General features: G+C 36.6%; 1 protein-coding gene across 8 annotated transcripts in view; it reads right to left on the bottom strand.

The window, feature by feature from the left end:
- Window positions 1-20,444, bottom strand: part of EBF1 (EBF transcription factor 1) — a 278,437-nt gene that overhangs the window by 8,675 nt on the left and 249,318 nt on the right. For all 8 annotated transcript variants that reach the window (XM_061456792.1, XM_061456797.1, XM_061456793.1 and 5 more), the window contains exons 12-15: window positions 6,308-6,373; window positions 5,537-5,714; window positions 3,923-4,102; window positions 103-297 (exon numbers count right to left, since the gene is read on the bottom strand). In XM_061456792.1, coding sequence (XP_061312776.1) covers window positions 103-297; window positions 3,923-4,102; window positions 5,537-5,714; window positions 6,308-6,373 — 619 coding nt within the window. The remainder of the gene's footprint in view (window positions 1-102; window positions 298-3,922; window positions 4,103-5,536; window positions 5,715-6,307; window positions 6,374-20,444) is intronic.

Below are 20,444 nucleotides of genomic sequence, written 5' to 3'. Positions count from 1 at the left end.
CAATCCCCTTTGACAACTCAGTGTTGCTTAAAGCCTTGCAAGCTACCAGGAACTCATGGTTTTGAAAGCAGCCATCTATGCTCCAGACTTGGTTTCACCTACCTTGCAGGCTATTGCCATTAGTGCTGGTGCAGGTGGGAGGAGGAGAAGTTTGCGGTCTCACAACAGGCGCAAAAGCACTCTTCTGTTTCACCGCTGAAACCATGTTGGCTGGTGAGAAGGAGAAAATCCCAGAGGAACTGCTACAGTTTGAGGGGAGGCTAGTGGAGGAGGCCATTGTCGGACTTGATGGCACAACTAGAGGAAAAAAGACACCCCAAAATGCATTCCTTAGTATTAGATAAGCAGCAGACTGCAGAAACCAGACAACTCTGGTTGATTGCACTGGGACTAATTTTAAGGCCAAGGCCAAGGCCAAGGCCTTTACTGCAGTTAGATTTCTGGCTGTTCACAAAGTGTGATCAATCACTGAAGGAAACCCACTTGTTTCGTTTTGATTTGTTTTGTTCTGTTTTGCAGGTGTTCAGGAGCAGTAATTCTAGGAGCTCTTAATCCCTTAATTCTCTGTTGCTGCAACCCTTTATTTTCATTACAACCCTGTCCTGCCATCCTGTTTCAAGCTTTTCTACTGGTTGGCATTTTTCTGTAGATGGATAATTACCCACAAGACTGTGCGGGTAACTCAGAAGTTATAAAACTGATGGGCAAGAAGTGTTAAAGTACAAATCTGCATCTGGAATTTTTACCTTGGAAAGGTTTGAGTTTTTAACTATGTTTGAAAACTAGCATTTTAAGCCATGCTTTCCCTGTAGCAAGATTACTCCAGAAAGACCTATGGGATTTCAAGCAAACTTGCAGAAGGTAGAGGTCTTAGCAGTGACCCAGTTGACCTGCTTGTCAAAAGTCAGCAAAAATAGTTGAGCTTCTTTCTCTTCAAACCCTGCAAGAACTAGGGTTTAAAAGGAGTTATTCCAAAAGCATACACACGCACACACATATATACACACATGGAGGTTGTAGAGCATGAAGCAATCAGTGAGATTGCTGCTCTGACAGGGTTTTTTTTCTCCTTTGGTTGTGTCTGTTGCACAACAAGAAAGTGTGGATAACTGACAGCAACCATGCTTTTCTTTTATCTCCCGATAGGAGAAACCACTAAACTTCCCTCACAATGCTACAGATTCTTTCTGTGCTTTAACTAAACAAGCCAGTTTCCAGCTTCCCTGTATCCATCAGCTTTGAGAAAGTTTCTGCTGTGGGCACTTCACAAGAATTCTCAGTGCCATGGAAAACTGCCATATTCCTCTTGTGACCATTGTATTTATGTACAGGAATGGAATTGGTATTTCATATCTCACCCAAGATGGAGATTTCTGAAAATGAAAGTCTGTTTTACAATGCTCAAGACAAATAATTCTCTCAGAGGATCTATGACCACTGTCTAAATACAGTCAATACAACCTTTTTAGTCAGAGCCATTGACAGGAATTTCAGCTGGAATACCTAAGCAATGAAGCCATTTACTATATGCCAAATAGAGATCTGGCTTTAACTACAAGATTGAATAAAATGAGAGTCTTCAGTTTTTCTAAACAAGTGTAGATGTAAGGCTCTCTTTTCTAGGGGCTGAACTGATTGTCCAAGATGCAAACCTACTATACAGGAGGTTCAGTCTTTAAACACCTATATCCTTAAACTGTTGTTTAAGGATATGTTTGTACCCAACTGTAGTTGGATAAATATCTTTGGTATTTACTACTGAGGTTTTAAGTGAATTTGTTTTCATGAAAATAAAGCCAAATATTTTTACATTCAGACAGAACTGCCAGTTTCCCTCTTATCCAACAACAACAACAAAAGAGGAAAGGACCAAAGGTAAGATCCCATCCTTTCATTCTTCATCCTGTTTAGAAACTGCTTATATACATGAGGGGGCTATGAATAATTACATATTATAGAGTAAAATTCCTATCATCTGGGCTTTGAATTATTATTTTATTTGCATTTATGTAGATAAAAATCACCCTATTTAAGTTCTTATTTGAGAATCTGATATCATATTTGTTAACACTGAGGAAATCAATTAGTGGAAATTAAATGTTCAAAGTTTCACAGTCTGACAGATACAATCTTAGTCTGAAGTCACTCTATGTCTGGAAGTACTTGCTAAGGGAGAGCAATCAAAGCACCTAAATTGAATTGCTACTATACAGCAATTAGTTTATTGATTTAATTAAGAATGCCACCTTTTAATTTTCAGGTCATGATTGAAGCATTTTCTGATTCAATGGATTAGGCATTAGCAGAATGACAGATCTACCAAGAAAACCTCCCAAAATATAACTGAAACGGAGAACAAGGGCTGGAAAGCGAAGTGCTATTCTGAAGAGGACTTAGTTCATAAATATGGAATAATACACTGCTAGAGTATTTTAAATGCATTACTGGCATCTGCTTCCAAAAAGAGATGTCCCATCAATCATGTTATATTATGAATTCAGAGTACGCAGATTCTATGACAGTAAATTCAACTTAATAAATAAGGTACTTTGTAACATTGCATGTTACATTATTATTAGAGTACAAAAATAATAACTGGTTAGCAATTCCCAGGTTTTAAGTACTAGTTATGTGGTTAAATATTTTCTTCTAAATTTGCAGCAGCTAAGAAGCCTTGAATGAAAAGGGTTATTATCCCCTTTTTTATTCTGAACTCTAGTAACACAATTCAAAATAATTCATTTCTGTATACATCACTAATATGAATACATCACTAAAATAAAGGTATGCTGTGTAAACCTTGGTATGTTCAGCAGTCTGCTTGTCCTGTCCATATCAGGGTCTCAGCCTATAAACCTATTTACGTCACGAGACCTTCTGGCCTGATTCTGTTAGCAGCTTTCTGCAGATGTCAGTGGAATCCTTTATGCCACATGAGTAACGTCAGTGTAATTGGGCAGGTCCTATTCATTTAATTTTCTCATGTGAATAGGGACTATGCATTGTGTGAGAGGCTGCAGAAGAGGTTCACAGGCCTTTACCAACAGGAATGTATTTATATTTAAACAGGTTACTAAACCTTTAATCTCCAAATGCAGAAGGTTACTCCTCTACACAAATATTTCCATAACTGACACTGTAGACCATAAGCTCTTTATGCCATGGAATATACTATTTGTATGACTTACGTCTTTGTGGCATTCACTGTACAGACGCTAAAACACAAACTCTTAAGAGCCATTGTCACATTTTACTAATGCTAAGCTCTCAGTGAAGCCAATGTAATACCTACTTACAAAGCAAATGGAGTATAAGCGATCAAGATTAGGCCTACTAGTAATTCATAATATCTATAAAGGTTATGAACATATTATTTGCTCAGAGGTCTTGGAAACATCATCATGCAGCTTATGGAAATGTCAGTCTTATTATAGTAAACTTTTCTGCCCTTCATATCTTACAGCTGGATAAAAACTATTTTTCCAGCAGCAAATATCTTTAGCTTCCTTTCATACCCATCACAACAAAAAGTTGTGTACTGACATCTGACTTCTGATCCACTCCAACAGACATTAGGTCACTTAGGCCATCCCTGTTTTCTAGAAATGTTGAGGACATTTCTTATTTACAGAGTATAAGGTAAGTAAGTTATGAAATTATCAGCCCAAATCATGAGAGACATTATTCTTTTTTAGTTCCTATGAGCCTCCTTAATGATAATAACAAAAAAAGCAGAGAAGAGCATTGCTGGCTACGCTAATGTCTTTGGAATTCCTCAAAGGTCAGTGCCTTGGAGGGAGAGAAAGGACCAAGATCTGTTTCAGGTGCTCAAAATAGAAACTAAATATTGAGTTTCACACAAAAGTCACTGCCTCCTTCTAATTAAAATGAGCAAAATACGGAAAAGCCATGCAATACTCACTGGCATAGGGAGAATTGGCAGCAGACCCATTCAGGAAGGTTGGAGAACCGCCTAAATTTGACATTCCAGCATTCCCATAGCCATTCATGCTTGTTGTGACAGAGTTATAGTTTGTTTGCTGAGGGGTGGTGCTTGGCACGTAGCCATGAGGTGACACGCTGCTTGAGTTGCGAGTAAAACCTTTTGTGGGGAGGGAATACATTTAGAAATTGGTATTAGCCCAAGAACAGTTTCTTACACAAACAGCTACAAGCAAGTAACTCTGGGTTACCAAGCCAGCAGCCTAGTCCAGCCATGGTGTGCATGGGGAGGGCCAGGCTGACCACCACTACCACCAGGTAACCCAGACAGTGAACCCTCATTGCCTAGGTCATTGCTGATTGGCACACAAAGGAGGAGGAAGGAGGCTACAGCCTGTACAGCTCCTCAGGCAACCCATGCCCTCAAGCAAAGATTACCACTGGATAACATAGGAACACTCACTCTAAAAGAGCTGTTTGTAGGAAATGGAGTAAACATGACCTACATTTTCAGTGAGGAGTACATATGGACTTCAGGTGTCTTAAAAGCATGTAATTTTTGTTAACTCTCTTCTGATGTCACTCTCATTTACCACATCTCAAATTAGATGCTCACTGCTCACTTCAGAAAAAGTAGGGTATATTTCTCAAAGTAGTGGGATATCCTTTGTCTTTTTTGCCCTGCTCTGATCATTGTGTTGGTAGAAAATTGCTATCAAATTTGGCACCAAGTTAAGATTTGAATATTTAACCTAATTCTGGAAACGCTGTTTGTGGAAACTCATTTATATTTTTTTTTATTTTGTGTAATTCAAGCTAATTTTGCCTGCCCTTCTAGAAAACAACCTTTTTGTACCACTTTCTCATCAAAGTGGATTTTTAAGTTGGATAATAAATAGAGCTGAGAAAAGGTGAAGGAAAATGCAAAAGTTTTTAACAAAAATACTCTTCACTTGTTTTTTTTAATTTTTAACTGTAGGAATTAAAACAATATTGATTTTATACAAAGTGAAAAACACTTTATTTAAAAAATAGAGAAGTTCTGAAAACACCTCTGCAAATGTTTCTATTTTTTACTAGCTTCAAAATTTAGAAAAGTTTCAAACTGTGGAAAAAAAAAAAATTAGTGCCAACATTATGATCCTTACAAAATCAAACCAAACCAAACAGACAAATATTCAAGGGATACCTTTGTGCTATAAATAAATGCTACATAGGGCCAGACTGAGAGATGATTCCCACTGAGGAATATATATAAGCAAATACTTAACATTAAGTACATGCTCAAGATATAAATCCTTTTAAAATTAGTGGGATTTGAACACAAATACAAGTGTTATTCTGAGCAGAAGGAAAAGCTATTTACATATGTACAGAAGTGCTTTTCCCACACTGGGGCAAAAGTCATTAAAATGACCCCCATCTCATGAAGGTATTGTGGCATTCAAAGATTGTGCATGCTTGTGGGATGATATCTGTCTATATGTGCTCATAGCCTTCAGTTTCAAACCATCACTCTTCCACTGCTCTGCACATTTCCCTGACTTTTATCAGAAAAGGTTCTTAAGGAGAGGAAGATGAGTCTTCTCCTGACCCTGATTGGTGGCTTGTGAAGCTTCGGAAACATTGACGGCTAGTTGACCACTAAAGGAATTCACTCCCATCATTCCTGCATGGACTGATGTGTTAGCAAGGGCAGGGAGCTGGTTGTGATTGCGGGGGACACTGTAGAGTGCTTCTGCGATGTCTGCTGCTCTTTTCAGGATTATTTCCTAAAGGATAAGAAGGAGGGAAAAAAGAATAAATGTGACTCTGATAAACGTTTTCTTACATACTAAAATGAAACACTTCCGCATCCAAAGGCAAAACCCAGATGTTTTTCTTTCTAAACCAGTTGGCTGACTGATAGCTAATGTTTGTAAGATCTGCTGCCTTCGTGATAAATCCTGACATCTGTGGTTAGAGAGTTGGAAGTTTCAGTCCCAGCGGCCACACTTCTGTATAACAAGACCAGCTGGCAGAATGGGGCTGGAGCCCAGACTTACTCCACCTTAGAGCTATCTTTAGCATAAGAGTGAAAAATTACGGGTGGGGAAACATAATGCATATCATTGCCCATATTACACAGTATCTGGTGAAAGTGGGCAAATGCCTCCAGGGTTAATAACACATTGCTTTTACAAGCACTAAATTCATATTCTTTAAAAAAAGAAAACAAGCAAATTAAACCCCACTCCAGATATAGCATTACCCTCTATATTTATTCTTGTCTCATCCTGTAGTATCATATACCTTTAGCCCCTGATCTATCTATACATCTAAGAAATAGCCATGTTTTAGAATTACTGAAGTAGAATGCATTTACCTGGTTATTATGTGGCATACCATAGAGTGCTTCTACTAAATCAGCAGCCCTCTTAAGTATTACTTCCTGTCAATATAAAAACAGATTCATTCCTCTGAGTTCAATAAACAGCTTAGGGGGGAAAACAAATATTAGAATCTTTTATACTCTTGTATTAGTTGCATCATGTTTTGTGTTGTTTATTTTTTTCTTCTTCCCACCAGGTACACATTAATTGCAACAACTCTCAGCAGCCACTGCATGGTGTTAAATCACTAGTTCATCCTATTCACACACAAGCTTAATCAAGTCAAAAGGTGAGAATCATTGGTGCTGCAAAATAAAATACATCACTCAATAGTCTCTACCATCTGCACTATAAACCACTCATCAGTTTATTGCAGAATACAATCCTGAGGTCATTTACTAGATTACTGCAATCAATGTCATTCAGAGTACGTTATGAATCCCTTCAATGTGTTTATTTTATTCTTAATTGCATACTGCAGGAATTGTGACCTTACACAGCAGGCCACATTCAAAAGATATCCAATCAGTTTTATGCTACTGGTAATGTAACCTCTCAACTTCTGTGGTTTGTATCCTGATGTGATGGGTCAGGGTAGGATCCATGTACATAAAATGATACACAAGAAGAAAACATATGCACTATGAGAGAATGGCCCAGAATGGTGTAGTGTTTCCCAGAGAAATTCCCTGCTTGGACAGCAGAATTTAAAACAGTCTGTGATTATTTCTCTATTTTGGTCATTTTCTTTTTTCTCCATTTTCCTATTTGCTCCTTTTCACTTAATAGTTCTTAGAGTATTTTAAACTGGTATTCAAGAATAGCATTTTCTATGTTCTTACATTTTACAGTGTGGAAAAATTTCCTTGAACAATCCTGATCAATACAAAATGTAAAGATACATTGCAGAATTAACACAGAATTTTTTTTTCCCTGTTCTTTCAGTGCATTTAGCAGATTCCCAATTGCTAGATCAAACCCAGCTGAGACTGTCCTTTGAGTAAAACAACCTATTTTTGTAACTCCCAGCCCCTAAGTATTGCTCTAATATACCAACACGATGCTATTCACCAAGGTATATTTCTGCAAGTAGCTTACAAAAATAGTACCAGCTCTAAGGTTTTTACAGTTTTCTACAAAGTTAAACTTTTAAACTTAAAATATTTTACACAATAGCCATATTTTATACCAAAAAGAAACAGTAATGCTCAATTTTCATATACTGTAGACTCTGATCAGAAAATAGAGATATAATTGCGTTCATTTTGCTGTCACCATAACCTCTTCAAAAATCCTTGAACAACTCTTCAAATGACAAGCTTTTAGATGCATATTAGCATTTTTTTCAATTTTAAATTCTCTATAATATAAGATAAAATAGTTGTCATACTGCAGTAACTACTTATGACATATATAATGTCCTAAATTCAAAAATGAGATGGAGGATTTTTGTACTCCCAGTAAACATATAGGCTTGCCTTCTGCTGCACACACCCCTCTCACAGAACACACATTCAAATTATTTTCCACATATGAAGCGAGATGTAATACATAATTGATGGATTTTTAAATCACTACATTTGAAACAGATTCTGAGGAGTTAAGTTGCTACAGACTTTTTCTGTTGGGTTTTGGGGTTTTGTGTGCTTTTCTTTGGTTGTTGTTGTTTGGTTTTAGGGGGCTTTCTTTTTTTTTTCTTCCTGTTTCAGGTGGTTGTTTTTGGGTTTTTTTCTGTAGCTTGACCACAACTGTTAGCAGCATAAGCATAATCAGGGACAGACAAACTACAAAGAACACCTAGGTACAATCAATCCCTATTGCTTTACCACAATCATCAAGACACTGAGTTGTCCTTTTTGCCTCTTACCGAAGATGCAAACTAGAGAACAGAGATGTTACTGAAAAATGTTATCTTTTTAAATCCATGATTTTAGCTGGAAAATTACTGCACAGGTGTTTGACTTTGCAAACTAGGATTTATTTCAGTTCATTAGAAATTGTTTGCACTATGTATTTCACTGATGAAAAATTAAAGTGTGTTACAGAGACCACAGACTGCTTTGGAATATTGTTAACCTAAGCTGTCATTATGCCAAACTACTAGGAAAAAAAAAAAAAAAGGAAAAAAAAAAAAGAAGTTTAGTCATTTCTGTTCTGCCTAACTAATCATAGTTATTTATGTAATGCTGAGCTAAAAACCTTAGAATCCATCTAAAAGAGATTGAAGACCATATTAAAAAATGAGGTAATTACATGGAATCTTACAGCCGCTCTATCTAATATCAAATATATTCCAGTTCTTAAACATTGGAAGTTCTTAGATGCCATATTATATTGCATATAAGTAAAACTAATTGTCATGATGGTTTATTGAAATATGCTTGACAAGTAGCATTCAATTTTTCTAGCTAGTCAATGGTTTCAACATCTTCAGAGTCTGTAAATTTGAGTTTAATACTTTAATAATATTTTCACACAATAAAAGCATTTCTGATTTATGACATTTTCAGATCATACAAAGTAGATGTTACACAAAAACTCCTGTGTTAAATAGTGGTATTGCTGTTCCAGATCTGACTGTAGTTCTTATAGATGCAAACTAGCTTTAACAGTACGCAATAAAATGCTACTACAGGCATGCTCAAGATATCAACTTCTTGTTTTCTGAATGCATTTTAAACCTTTTGCAGCTCTGCTTAAATTACCACAGAAGCTACTGTTACAATTTCACATACAAAGGAGCCCCAAAAGTCCTCTATAAGTTAGAGCAACAGACCTTGCAAGGTGCTTGGATTGCAGTGACCAGAAAATTGTTCTCACCTCCATGTCATTACGCTCACAGTGAAGCAGCCCCCGAGCATGTTTGTGTTCGGGATCTAATATATTGCCTTTCAATCAGAGCTGAGAGCCACTGAACACATAGACAGAACATGACGAGCAGGTCAGGAAAGCAATAAAGATTTTACAGAGCTGTCCAAGGTGCTAAATTTACTCAATAATGGGTTTGGCACCATAGTGTTAACCTCTCATTTACTACCAGTTTGAGGGACTAAATTGAAGTAGCTGACTTCATTTACCTTGAAATGTATATTTTATGACATTATGTAAGTAGATTGAAAGGGCACTGCAGTTTTAACAATTTAAAGGCTAGAGCATGTTTAAGATGAAGCTCGAATATTTATTGTATATTGCACTTAAACTATATTGTATATTAAAATGCATTGATTAAATTTGTAAAAGGTATTATAAAAAAGGACAGCCAATATAAAAGATCTATGCCTTTTAAAATCCAATTGATACTGCATGTAACCACTGCAATAGTGATAGATAAACTGATAGATAGATGGACAGAGCAGCAGACAGACATATCAAAAAGTGAGTGAACCTCACATTCTGTAAAAAAAATCTCTGTGTAAGCTCAAGCTCTGTTATTCCAGATATTCTTTTGTTCAGACAAATTTTTCTTTGCCTTCATCTCAGAAGCCTACATTTTCATAGCAGTAAGGGGGCATCATGTAAGGTCCTTCCAATTGAATATGCAAGTAGAAATACTTCCTGAGACAGAGTTTGACTAAAGCTAATATCTAATTTATGGGAGCATTTGTCAAGAAAGATCCACTCTTCTATTAATGCTAAAAGTCTGACAGTTTTTGGTTTAGAATAAAGGACTTTGCAGCATTTAGTTAGAACTAAAATGAGGGTCTTATTGTCTTGCATTTTATTTCAAATGAGCATCATTTTATTTCTATAAAAATAACAACTGAGCAAATATTGGAAAACAGAAAGATTACTTTAGTGATTAAGTATCATGCATCAGAACTCTGCTTTCATGCAGCTGCACACCACATATCCAGAGTCCATTTTTATTCCAACCTGAAGCTGGTTTTTGATGAGGGATTTTTCTTTTTCAATTTTTGAAATAGGAATGTAATTAAATACTTCAATTAGATTTTCCTCCTTAAAGTAAAGGTGTTTACACAAGCAATAAAGGGGACTGGGTAGTGAAGTCTGCTGCAACTTTGGATATTGCAAAATTACTGTGGGAAAGATTATATAAATCATACCAGAATGACCGGGCTTCTGAAACACAACAACTGAAATTCAGATTGAATCCACTTCTGACAGAACACAGCTTGAACCAACATTACAGCAACTTTGCATGTTTTGTTTGTGGCATGCATTCCCTTCAGAAGGAAATTCGTTAAGATCACGAAACTTGCATTTGAAATTTTTATCATGATGAAAACATTTTGTGTCAAGTTTCATCATGGTAAACACATTTTGTGCCAGCTTTAAAAAGGATGGGATATTTTTTCTGTTGACATCTGCTTACTTTTTATTCAGCAGCTAGTGAAAAAAATCCAGTCTGTGTCCCAAAAGGGCTGTGAGTCTAGTCAGCTAAAGGGTTTCTAGAGTTATACTGAGTTATTTGGCTTAAGTAACTAAATTACATAATGTTCAAGGTACTTGTTAAATCTAAATGAATTTTGTCAAGAAGCTGACCACAATATATAATACTCATCAGCCACATACTGTATTATTGAGACTATCAAAGGATTTATGTACTTGTGGAGGACGCGGGGGGGAAGCTGTTCTAGCATACTCTGAGGCATTTATCTTATGTGTTGTCTAGATATCATATCACCTTCTAATGCTCTTTAGCATTGTAATACAAGAAAGAGCTCATTCATCTTCTGAGAGGGTACTTAGGGATGATGATGTCATTCATACTTCCTTGACTCTTATGTCTGACCTCCTGGCTCTGCCTTCTAACTTCCTACTTTCATGGCTACTTGCAACAAAAAAACCTCTTCTGCAGAGTCAAGCATCAGACTCCGGTTGCCTTTTTCACCTTGGAGAGGTCACATTCCAAAATTTTAAGTGAAAAATCACAATAATTTCTGCTTGAACTTGTCCTTTGTTCTTCAGTGGGTGAAGTTATAAATGTGCTACTTAAGGAGATGTGTTAGAACTAACTTTTATACTTAAAATTCTTGTATGCATTGTATTTTAAAAGAGAGATAAAATTGTGAACACCTGTTAAGAGTGCAATGGCAAAACCAACATTTTGATAGAGAGCCATTTAGAAGGATCTAAAATGTCAGCCATCTAGCTTAGTATACGAGAGCTTCAGCCTGTCCAGAACCTCCCATTTCTCCGCATCTACACTGAGCACTGCATTATTGTATCATTTTCAGCAATTATAGTTTTACAAAGACTCATAAAAGCTATTCAAAATGTAAAGATCCTCCATTTACTGTAAAATTGAGGGAACTATGCCAGCCTAATGGAAAGTATAAAATAACAGGCCCATTTCACTAAAAAGATATTTGTACTCACACAAAGATGAAAACTTCTCTAGCAAATAAACAACTGAATTGTTTCCATATATTATAATTGAATCAGACTGAAGAAGTAAACACCATACAGATATTACAAAGACAGGAAGGCAAAATGAGAAAGACAACATACTTCACTTGAGGGGTAAAAACCAAAAAAGCTTCTTAACTCTGCCTATAGGATGGAAGTGCACTGAATTCCTGTCACTGAATTTCAGTGGCAATTTGCAGAAAGTAAGTCTACAGTGGGAGCTAGAACCTTAGCTTTTCCCAGCCATTGTAGGCTCATCAGCCTCCACACCCAAACTGAAAATCACTGCCTAAATCTACAGCACTAAAAACAGTCATGCATGACCTTACCACCTGCTCCACAATGAGCCAACCTTATAAATAAAATATAGAAAGCCTATATGAGGCATCAGAAAGAACAAACACTGAAGTGCAAACGCAAGCAGGCACCTAGCCATAAACATTGCGAATCGATGATTAAAACACCTCTTAACCACAAAGGTGATAAAAAGCACAGCAATAGGGAAAACACACCTTATTCAAGCAGCCTCTATTGCAAATACCGCTGACAAAAGAAAGAACAAAATTATGATGATCACCTGTAAATCTGTCCTTGCAAGTCTCCCATCTTACCCCCGTTAATCCTCCTGCTAATATGGTGTGTTTAAATACTAAAAAAAAGTATCAGCCTCCTTTTTTAATCTAGACTACTCATACTGCCAGTCTTCATTTCCATAAATGATGGGCACATAACAATGGCAAGAGAATTAGTAGCTAGCACAGATGTGTACTTCATCTAGATACACAGTAGCATTGAATAAACTAGCATTAATATAGTCACATCGGAATAACTCTTCAAATAAACTGACATTTGAGAGTCTGGATGCTCCCACCATATTATCATCAACTGAAGCATCTGGCAAGTAATTCGGGTGGTTTTGTTCCTAAAAGCTCTGGAAGTTCTCTGCTAATGTTAGGTCTCTAAGTCAAAGGGAGAGCAGATACGTAAGAGCAGATATGCAGAACAAAAATCACTCTGCCAGTGCTTAAACTTTGGGGGGGGGACTTTGTCTGACAGTGGTTACATGACTCACATCTATGTCTGTAAAATTTTGATTCTTCTAAGTATGTTTACAGTATGTCTTGCCCCACTGTCATTAAGAAATCAATATTATGGTAATTCTCAGCATTTCCCATAGGCTGTCATGCAAGCTCTCACTGTGAGGATCTAAGGACAGATCCCCTCAGTTTGAAACATAGCGAGATCACGAAAGGAAACACATTTTTCATGCTGTACAAAAGGCTGCAGTATTTATTCCAGCATGTAAAGCCACTTCTTCTGCAAATACTTTTCCTTAGTTATCCAATCCCATCTTTCATACTATGGTCAGTTTGTCAGACCCAGTGAATCATTAGAAGACAAAATAAATTAAATAAAACTAGATCATGAATGGTTAAGCCCACATAAACTCAATTCAATGGCTAACAAAAGTCATCAACTTCCTTTACAGAAATTCCTCTATCCCACCAGTTTACAGTGACTCATACTATTCCCATCTATCTAGACAACAAAAAAGATTATTACTGATTTATCCATGAACATATAAGCAAAGAAATGATAACATTAGATTCCTTTTTTCTATCTGACATCAAATGTTTGCCACAATGACCTGAAAGCACATTTTGCAGTCTAAATTTCCCTTACATGCTACAGCTACCTTCAGTCTCTGGGCAAACTCTACAGAGACATGTACAAAGCAATTTCAGACAGGAACCTCAGGCATTTCTTTTTGAAAATTTACCCCAAACTATTTGTACCAGCAACTACAGTACTTTGAAGCAGATGTTCATTATTGAGATTAATGAGCTTTTAGGTTTGGGTTTGGGGTTTTTTTAGGTTTTGCACATGTAAGATTTTTTGATAGTTCTTCCTCTGCTCTTCATAGTGTTAGAGTTCCTATTTCTTGAAAACAGCTGCAGATGAGAGTTGCAAGAAAAAAAAAAAGTTATTACTCTAAGTCTTCTCCTGACCATTTTATACCCATATATTTTTGGAAAATTGTCAAAATCCCCTTATGGAAGAAGAAGAATGTTTTGAATTATTTGAAGGGTCTGGACTTAAGTAAACTTAAAAAGAATCCGGAAAAATGAACAAAGACACTAAATTCTGAGATCGTTGATCAAAGAGACTGCACAGGCTACTCTAGAATCTTTATTCCATGGATCACATTTTTGCGCCCATTAAAAAAATTCTCTGGCATATTGGGGATTAAAAAAAGATTAAATGCGGCTTGCAATTTTGTGTGTGGCACAAGGTAGATATCCAATTATATATTTGTAAGAGTGGAAAACATTTTATTTGGCTGATCCTTGTTTTCTATCATTTGCATGCACAAAGACTTTGCAAACGCAGGTCAAGTTGTATGACTTTTAAATTGTTCTCCCATTAGGTCAAATCTAGAATATACTGGGTGGCATAATTCACATGACTGCATTTAAATCTAGAGAGATATATAATTATGCTTGGTATTGCAAAGCAAGAATGTCTGCTGAGTTAAATCAGCAGAGTTATCCAGCAATTAAAGTACAAATTGTACATATGTATTTTGTCCATTTAATTTTCAGAGTTGGTCATTATTAATGTATTTACACATGTAAATATCTAAGTGTGCCAAACTATCTATTTTCGATATAAAACAAGTGCTCACTTACACAATTTAAGACTCATTGCATTTTCTTTTAATGAAGGGGGAAAAAAAATCCAACAAATCAGAACAGAAAAAAAAACAAACAAAAAACCCCAACAACACCACCCCACCCCCCCCCCCCCCAAAATCAGCATATCATTAAGATCCATGAAACTGTCACTTTTCTGGATTACATGCTTCAGGTAGGTAGGAAGTGTTAATAGTTTGAAAATGAGAGTTTAAGTTACTTTTAATAGCAGGAGGAAACCTGAAAAAGTAAGACACATTGAAATTCTGACTTACAATGATATTCCACTATGTTCTGTAAAGAGTGAGTGCATAAAAATGTTGAAATAGAGACTGGAATAACATTGGTAGGTTTTAGTATTACAGTTAAAACACTGCTCAGTCATAACCCCTACAAATGAATACTTTCACTTACATTTTATCATCGGCATAATTAAAAGAAGTCTTTTGAAAGGGGCATTCTCATTACAAGGAAGGACCACTTCAGACCCAATTGAAATGAAAAGGGAGACCATAGATTAGGTGTAGATACCAAGTGGTAATTTCTAGGGAAGCATAAAATGCCAACTGTGTGACAACTATATTTTATAACTATGTGTACAAAGGACTTACAGTATTTTATTGTACAAAGAGGCTTTGGCTCAGAAAGCTACTTCAATGAAGTGTCTGCTAGCACATATCGTACAAAATTATCAGCTTTCTTCTCAGAAACAAAAGATATCTTCTTGCTAATACTATTATTTTAAACTTAAAGCCTTAAAAATTCTGCTGAAATTATCCAAAGCAAGTATAAATGTTGAATAACATGTATTTAAGAAATTAAATTTATCCAGCATTTCACAGAGATAACATTATCTTTCTGTGTACATCTCTATGACGTAAAAGCAGACATACCATTTTATACAATCTAGGGCTTCTTTTTCAGTGGCGAGTGAAAAGATCATCACTGTCACTACACCAGCATTATTTATGGAAGTGCTTCCATACGGCCACTGATTTTTCAAAATACATAAATATTTCAGTAACTTTTTGGTCATCAAGAACTCTGAGCTCTCAACCTAGTTTAAGGGAAAAAATTAAAGACAATTCAGATTACCAAAATATTATTTCTTTTGAATTTATTAAAAAGATACTTTTAGACACATTTTATTTGCCAGAAGCTCACATCCGAAAAATTAATCACCTCTATTCTGTAAAATGTTAGTACTTCAAGAGGCAAGATGCTATGTCTAGATGAAATTATGAATATAGCATTATTAGTAAAGATAGTTAAGTCATCTTAAAGAACAAAATTATCAGAGTTAAATTCCAAAATTTTTGTATTTTAGGTCTCTTGTAATATATGAACAAACAAAAAGTGCTACACGTATGTGGCACTGCTTTAAAAAATGTTCATGTGTTTTGTTTTCATTTTCCTTTCAGCAAACATATCATTTGTCATCTATAGTTACAGATATATTCCAAAGCATTCTTTGAAATAAATTCAAAACACATACCCGTGTTTATACAAGTAGCATGACATTATATGCTGTTGTACATAGAGGACATTTCAGTCCAATTGAGTTATATCAACATAAGTTACATGATTGACTTTTACAATAGAAAGAAAAGGTTGTACTCAACTGTTATTGCCTCAATGGAAAAAAAAAAAAAAATCAATGAAAGCAAAATGAACAAGAGATTTTGTCTGAGTTGCAGTTAATACTACTGAAGAGCTATGGATATTAAAAGGTCAAGAAATAAATTAGTCCAAGTGTTATGAAATGAATGATTTGGCTTATAATTGTATTGAGTGCAAATTGCTCACTGCCTATTAGACCAGGTAATTTTTAACCATGGTGCCTCAATTACTGTTCCATAAGCAATAATATAGTTGTAAGAGCCACTGGTTCGATCGAGTGACCTATGAGACGCACCAGGACAGCTGACTTTGCTATGATGGATCACTAAGCCTGATCTCCAAATGGTGCCAAACCTTCCCTTCTGTGAGGAGATCTCATAAAAGAAACATTACTGCTTGATTCATTTTACCAAAATGTTCAAGTTTTCTAGTGTCAGCAGTTGAGTATAGATTGTGAAGCTCTGTACTTCTTAGAAGAATTATGACAACAGGCACCTATTGCGCTTCCAGCACTCTCTGCTAAATAGCATCATGATGGTTAGGAGGATGCTTTTTCTGCTACTCAATTGGACTGTGTTGAGAGAAATACATGGCAATCACATTTTACATCACTACGTAAACACCTGCATAACACCTAAAACTAGGCTAGAAATGGAAACTGTAGGTGAGATTACAGACATTACTTCACTTCCGCAATGCCCTGCATTCAAAGATCTCAAAGCACTGCTTTAATGGGAACAAATTAAACTTCCCAACACATTTCCTAGGGAAAATACTCTCTCTCCTCCATCTTCATCAGGGACAGCCTTATAGTATAGCTGTTTGGTTTAAGTCACAATGGCCTATGATTAAAACCAAGGCAAGTTTTGTAGGGTGAGGTAATACCTTTTATTAGACCTACTGCTATAGGCAAGAAAAGGTACAGTCAGCACGTGGAAACCAAAGCATGGGCACCCAAAAATCTTGTCTGTTTTATTTTTCTAGTTATATCTGTTAGTCTAGTATACAGTATTACCATTGCCTACAAATTCTGATAGCCTTAAACAGGGAAAATAGATTAATCTGATATTGCTTTTATGCTATGAAGTAGCATACATGGCACTTCATGAGGAGGAAAGGCAGCAGCTGCATTTCCCTATTGCTCCTAAGGGAATGGTGTTCCCTCTGAGCCAGGGCTCAAAATATGGCAATAAAGGTCTCACCACACTTCCCACAGGACTGGGCCTTAAAGGATTGCAACTACACAGTAACTACACATATCTGCTCTCTGCCCATGTATAAAATAAACTGAAGATGTAAATGTGAATTATCAAATAATCTGTGCAGAAGGAACCACAATAATAAAAGCCTAATTAGAATAGATTGTACCACATGCAACCAAATCCTGTTTATATTGTCACTCTGCTATATTTTTGATAAATCACTACATTCAAACAGTCTACTGGGAGGGTGATTTTCCATTTCATCTCTCCATTGAGCAAAAAGTGCCACATGACTAGATTCTGAATTTCAATTTCACCAGCATACAGTTGAACTGAATATTATTTGGCACAATACAGTGTACAACTGAGCCACTAAATGGCTGATTTACTAAATTATTATTAGATGAGCTCTTGCTGTTCCAAGTGAAAGTGCAGTCACTGTCTCTCTTCATGGTGTGTTCAAATTGTTCTGTGTTTAAATATTCAGCATGAGGCTAATGTGAACTGATGAACTGAGACTACAAACGTTCACTTTCAATACAGACAGAGAGACAGAAATGCAACATATCATGCGGCCTGCGGAGGTGAAAATGATTTATATTTAAGGATGCTGCTGCCGACTTGCATTACTAGAAGATATTCTTAATTAGCTTTGTGTTTGATTCAGGAGTTTGGAAATGTAGCTAAAAAACATCCCCAAAACTGAATGAGCTGTGTGGCTATGGAGGCTTCAGAATCCCAGTGAAGTGGTACTTGAGCCTGGATCTCTGTCAATGAGGTGCATGAGCTGCCACCACCATTTCATACTTTACTACCTTTAGTATTGGAGCTGCAACTTAAAAGTATCACCTGCAATTCAGACCTTGGCACCAGAGATCCTAGGAAAGGTAGAGGAGTGACATGGTGTGCGATGCAATTCTATGGGTTTCTGAGGTGGGGGGAGATGGGAAAAGGGAAAATAATTATTTTTTAAAAAGGTTAAAATAAAAGAAACAATTTCTTTACTGCCACCTACTGGAGTTGACAATAACCCTTTGTCACACTAAAAGCCGCAGCATCCTCACGCAGAGGACAGTTACGGCAAGCATTTAAAATACTGTGATCCCAGACACTTACAGTAGATTAGAATTTTTTATTGGTGCTGTGTTGCCATAACAACATAAAGACAGCAGATGACTTAAGCTAAGCTTGCAAGCAAAAGGCTGCTCATCTGGCAGTTAAAATGAATACAGTTCACTTCACAAGTTCCCCATATGGACCCTTAGTGTATGGTAATGAGGATACCATATGGTGGGAGAAAATGCACAGAGAACAATTGTGCTCTACAGGATGAGTGAAGTGAGCAGGAAGTTATGAGGAAACGCAAGAGAGAGATTTGTGCGTGTGCTCTCTAACTCAAGGGTTTCGTTCAGAGGGGGGTTCTCTCCTTAATCTTCTCTTTAATATATACATGCACAGAAATGACAGAGAAACATATTGTATGTTTTGCAACATCGTTCATCATAAACTGTCACCTGTGTTTGTAAATCAGCTTGGTAAGATCTTATAAATTTGTAATTCTTAAAAGGTAAAAGTGCTAAGTTTTTAGACAAAGTGCAGGAAAATTTAAGCACTTCTGACAAGTAGAAACATTAGTGGTAATCATTTTTAAAATGCTTGCATCTTTCTGCCTGCATGTTTAGCTGTAAATAATGCCGCAATGAATATAAGCTTTAAAAAGGGGAGGGGAGGATGAAATGGAATAAATATTTTTATTTTATTTCGAAAAGGATAAAAAGTAACAGTTGATCAGAACCATATGCATGCAAGATTCTGCTGTAAATGTACGTATGCTATACAGTATGCTGTACTAACCAGATCCTAAACCCGGTAAGACAGCTTGCTAAAGGCTGCAAAGTCAATTTTGTACTACACATGCTTCATAAAAGATGAATATAAATGCATTAGTTAGACACGGTGAGCTAAATTAGAAGGTCAGGCAGGGCTGGAAGGGCTGAAATATCACACAACCAATGACTGTAATTACTCTTTTTTTAAGTCTATTAAGTGGTGTTGTTCTATCAAGGCTCAGGGGTATAGGACATGAAGTACAAGATAAAGTAATGTGTATTTATTACTCCCACGGGATCAATTTACAAGATATTTTCAGCTCCATGGAGCAAAATACACAAATGCAGCCTTTGTTACTTTCTTCAAATTGTGGCTTTTTCCTTCAAAAGCTCTGCTCCTCGAAGGGACCATGTTTACCTGTTCTGCATCTTCCTGCCACCCTCAGTAAATTGTTGTATTTAAAAACAATAACAACATAGGAAAAGAGAAATGTGAGGATCCTTCTTGCAGGATGCTCAAACAAGTGGTTCAAGTTGCTCAGATGGAATGTGCAGACTAGAAAATCCAATCCCAGGCATGAGTTTTACCCCAAGGCAAAGCAGGAATCAGGAATGGGGAATGGCGCAGAGCTCCCTGTCATCATGTTAGCCCTGATCTATTAAAAGTTTTGTCATAGATTCTAAACTACACCATCTGCTCTAATCATTTGCTGAGTAAATGCTGACCCACTTATAAAGAAAACTCACTGAAATGTGTATGCACACTGGTGACCTTCAGAAAGGAAAGGGCTCCTTGCCAGCCATTTGTATGTGGCTCTGCCCTTCAGTGAGCAGTGTGGCTCTGTCTCTTAGCTCCCTCTCATTTCAGGCTCTGCATATTCCCAGACATGCCTCTGACATGGACTTTCATGGCAGCCTTAAACATCTTGGTTGTCTTCTTCTCAATAGTTTTGAAACTCCCTGAATATTTTCAATAGGATAAACTGAAAACCAACCCCCCAAAACAAGCCAAATAAGCCCCTCAACCAACTAAATGCCCCAACTGTTAGTAAATTTAAAGCCCCCAACTGTTAAGGATTCAGTACCAACCTTAACTCTGGACTCACATTCTTATAAATTTTACAGTACAGTGTAGAAAGCAGCAAGCACATCTCATGCTCTCCTTGCTATACAGATGAACTCCAGCAGCTTTTCTTCATGTCTCCCCTTCCTGCTCACACTTAGTAAAATAATTTTCTAATAACCCTCTTGTTACACTAGGTGGAGGAAAAAAAAACAAAACCCAACCAAATATGTGCTTTCTTAGCTGAAAATGACTAACTTATGTTAAAATACAGCATCTTGAGTTAGCAGATGGAGATCCAGTCCGGAATTTCCATTGGGTCTGTCTGAAGCAGCAAACGTGAGCTGCCTTGT

Source organism: Pezoporus flaviventris, unplaced genomic scaffold (assembly GCF_033815535.1).
Source record: "Pezoporus flaviventris isolate CSIRO_AGI_PZ_B2104156 unplaced genomic scaffold, CSIRO_AGI_Pfla_v1 ptg000023l, whole genome shotgun sequence".
Classification (NCBI taxonomy): domain Eukaryota; kingdom Metazoa; phylum Chordata; class Aves; order Psittaciformes; family Psittacidae; genus Pezoporus; species Pezoporus flaviventris.
The sequence above is the reverse complement of the archived record's forward strand: the minus strand, read 5'-3'. Positions and strand labels throughout refer to the sequence as shown.